Here is a 278-nt window from a genome sequence, read left to right on the forward strand (position 1 = left end):
CCGCAAACAAAACAAGTTGCAGGTCGCCGCCACCGGAGGGGGCGGGCGGGTCACTCACCCTCATCCTGCTCAGCGGGCTCGGGTCGTCCAGCCGCGGGGACAGGGAGGACCAGAGGACCACCAGCCCCAGGAAGCTTCCCACCAGCAGCAAACTGCGTAAGATGAACCCGATCTTCAGCCTCATCTTCCTCCGGCGGCTGGAGACACACAGCCGGGCGCAGCCGCCGCCACTGCTCTCCCCTCCCTCCTTCCCCCTCCTCCGGCTCTCCTCCTCCTCC

At 67.6% G+C, this 278-nt stretch overlaps 1 protein-coding gene across 1 annotated transcript in view; it reads right to left on the reverse strand.

The window, feature by feature from the left end:
* GALNT7 (polypeptide N-acetylgalactosaminyltransferase 7) overlaps positions 1 to 259 on the reverse strand; it is a 137,472-nt gene extending 137,213 nt beyond the window's left edge. The window contains exon 1 of the mRNA XM_005882692.2: positions 59 to 259. Coding sequence (XP_005882754.1) covers positions 59 to 184 — 126 coding nt within the window. The 5' untranslated portion in view covers positions 185 to 259. The remainder of the gene's footprint in view (positions 1 to 58) is intronic.
* Positions 260 to 278: the final 19 nt, after the last annotated feature.

Source organism: Myotis brandtii, unplaced genomic scaffold (genome assembly GCF_000412655.1).
Source record: "Myotis brandtii unplaced genomic scaffold, ASM41265v1 scaffold733, whole genome shotgun sequence".
Lineage (NCBI taxonomy): Eukaryota > Metazoa > Chordata > Mammalia > Chiroptera > Vespertilionidae > Myotis > Myotis brandtii.